This window comes from Camellia sinensis, chromosome 12, assembly GCF_055761805.1.
Source record: "Camellia sinensis isolate YWXY chromosome 12, ASM5576180v1, whole genome shotgun sequence".
NCBI lineage: Eukaryota > Viridiplantae > Streptophyta > Magnoliopsida > Ericales > Theaceae > Camellia > Camellia sinensis.
In genome coordinates, this window is record NC_138972.1 from 44,655,962 (window position 1) to 44,657,550 (window position 1,589).

Here is a 1,589-nt window from a genome sequence, read left to right on the forward strand (position 1 = left end):
AGCTTTGGTTGGTCAAGAACAAGTTGGGCGTAGAGATCGAATATAGGAAAACAAGCCTGAGAACTATTTTTGTCTATATGGATCTTTGGGATCTTGTTGAGAATTGGTTCAAGGAACCTCAAGATGAAGGAGCTTTGATAAATCCCCAAAAGAACCAATTGAAAGAGCAAAGGAAGAATGATTCAAAGGCTCTCTCTTTGATTCAATAAGGAGTTTCAGAAACAATCTTTTTAAGAATTATCAATGTTACAAAAGTAAAGGAGGCATGGGATTTTCTTCAAAAAGAGTATAGAGGCAACTTGAAGGTAAGAACCATCAAACTTCAATTATTGAAAAAAAAACTTGAAAATATAAGGATGAAAGATATGGAATTGTTGAAGGATTATTTTTCTAGATTTATGGAACTTGTGAACCAAATAAAAATTTATGGGGATAATATTTCTAATCAAAGAGTTGTTAAGAAAATTTTGATAAGTTTGCCAGAGAAATACAATCCTATTGTTGTTGTCATTGAAGAAACTAAAGATCTTGCTGACTTGAGTGTTGAAGAGTTGATGGTTTAATTAAAACATTTGAGCAAAGGTTGAGTCGGCAATCTGAAAAGTCAATTGAAAGTGCCTTTTAATCCAAGCTCATTGTTAGTGCTTCTAATTCCCAAGGAAGAGAAAGAGGAAGAAATGCAAACGGAAGAGCAAAAAATACAAGACGAAGAGGAAGGTCTAATTTTCAAAAAAAGGAAAATGAAGAGTCCACTCAACAAAAGTGTGGAATTTGCAACCGAAGCAGTCGTGTTGATAAAGATTGTTGGTTTCAGAGGAAGTCAAAATGTTACAATTGCAACAAATTTGGGCATGCATGTCAAGAAGGATTGCCAAGTTAAGAGCACTCAACATGGGCACATGTTCTATGCTTGTCACAAGGCATCGAATCAAAACAAGGATGTACGGTTTCTCAATAGCAGATGTAGCAATATCATGACAGGAGATGAGAGCATTTTTGTGAAAATGGATACTTCCTCCAGTTCTCAAGTAAAAATGAGGAATGATGCCTTAGTCCAAACAAAAGGAAAATGTACTATTGCTATAGAAACCAAGATGGGTACAAGATTCATTTTCGATGTTCGCCTAGTTCCAGACTTGGGGCAAAATTTGCTAAGTGTTGGACAACTTATGGAGCACAGATAACTTGTTCACTTTGAAGAAGATTTTTGCAAAATTTTTGACAAAGGGGGGAGAAGCCAAGTTGTAGCAAAAATCAAGATGGAGAATAATATAATTTTTCCTCTTATTTTTCGGTATAGCAAAAATGCGGCTTTGAAGATAGATGTCATTGATAATTCATGGTTTTGGCATAGAAGATTTGGGCACTTGAATTTTCAAAGCTTAAAGTATCTACAACAAAAGAATATAGTTTTTGGTTGCTGACCATTCATGAAGTGCAACATATTTGTGAAGGTTGTGCACTTGGAAAGCATCACTGGGAGTCATTTCCAAAGGAGAAAGCATGGAGAGCTAAAGCACCATTGGAGCTTGTTCATACCGATTTATGTAGATCTATGGATACACCAACTCATGGAGATAACAATACTT

The 1,589-nt window shown here is 35.4% G+C and overlaps 1 protein-coding gene across 1 annotated transcript; it reads left to right on the forward strand.

Annotated features, from left to right (window-relative positions):
• The first annotated feature begins 356 nt into the window (after positions 1-356).
• LOC145803534 (uncharacterized) lies at positions 357-1,184 on the forward strand. The gene is made up of 2 exons (XM_082896831.1): positions 357-557; positions 660-1,184. Exons 1-2 carry the CDS (start codon positions 357-359, stop codon positions 1,182-1,184), a joined length of 726 nt encoding a protein of 241 aa, XP_082752957.1.
• The last annotated feature ends 405 nt before the right edge of the window (positions 1,185-1,589 follow it).

Coding starts and splice junctions, on each gene's coding strand:
- LOC145803534 (XM_082896831.1), top strand. CDS start 357: ATGAAAGATATGGAATTGTTGAAGGATTATTTTTCTAGATTTATGGAA. Junction 558..659: donor TGAGTGTTGAAGAGTTGATG/GTTTAATTAAAA, acceptor CTAATTCCCAAG/GAAGAGAAAGAGGAAGAAAT.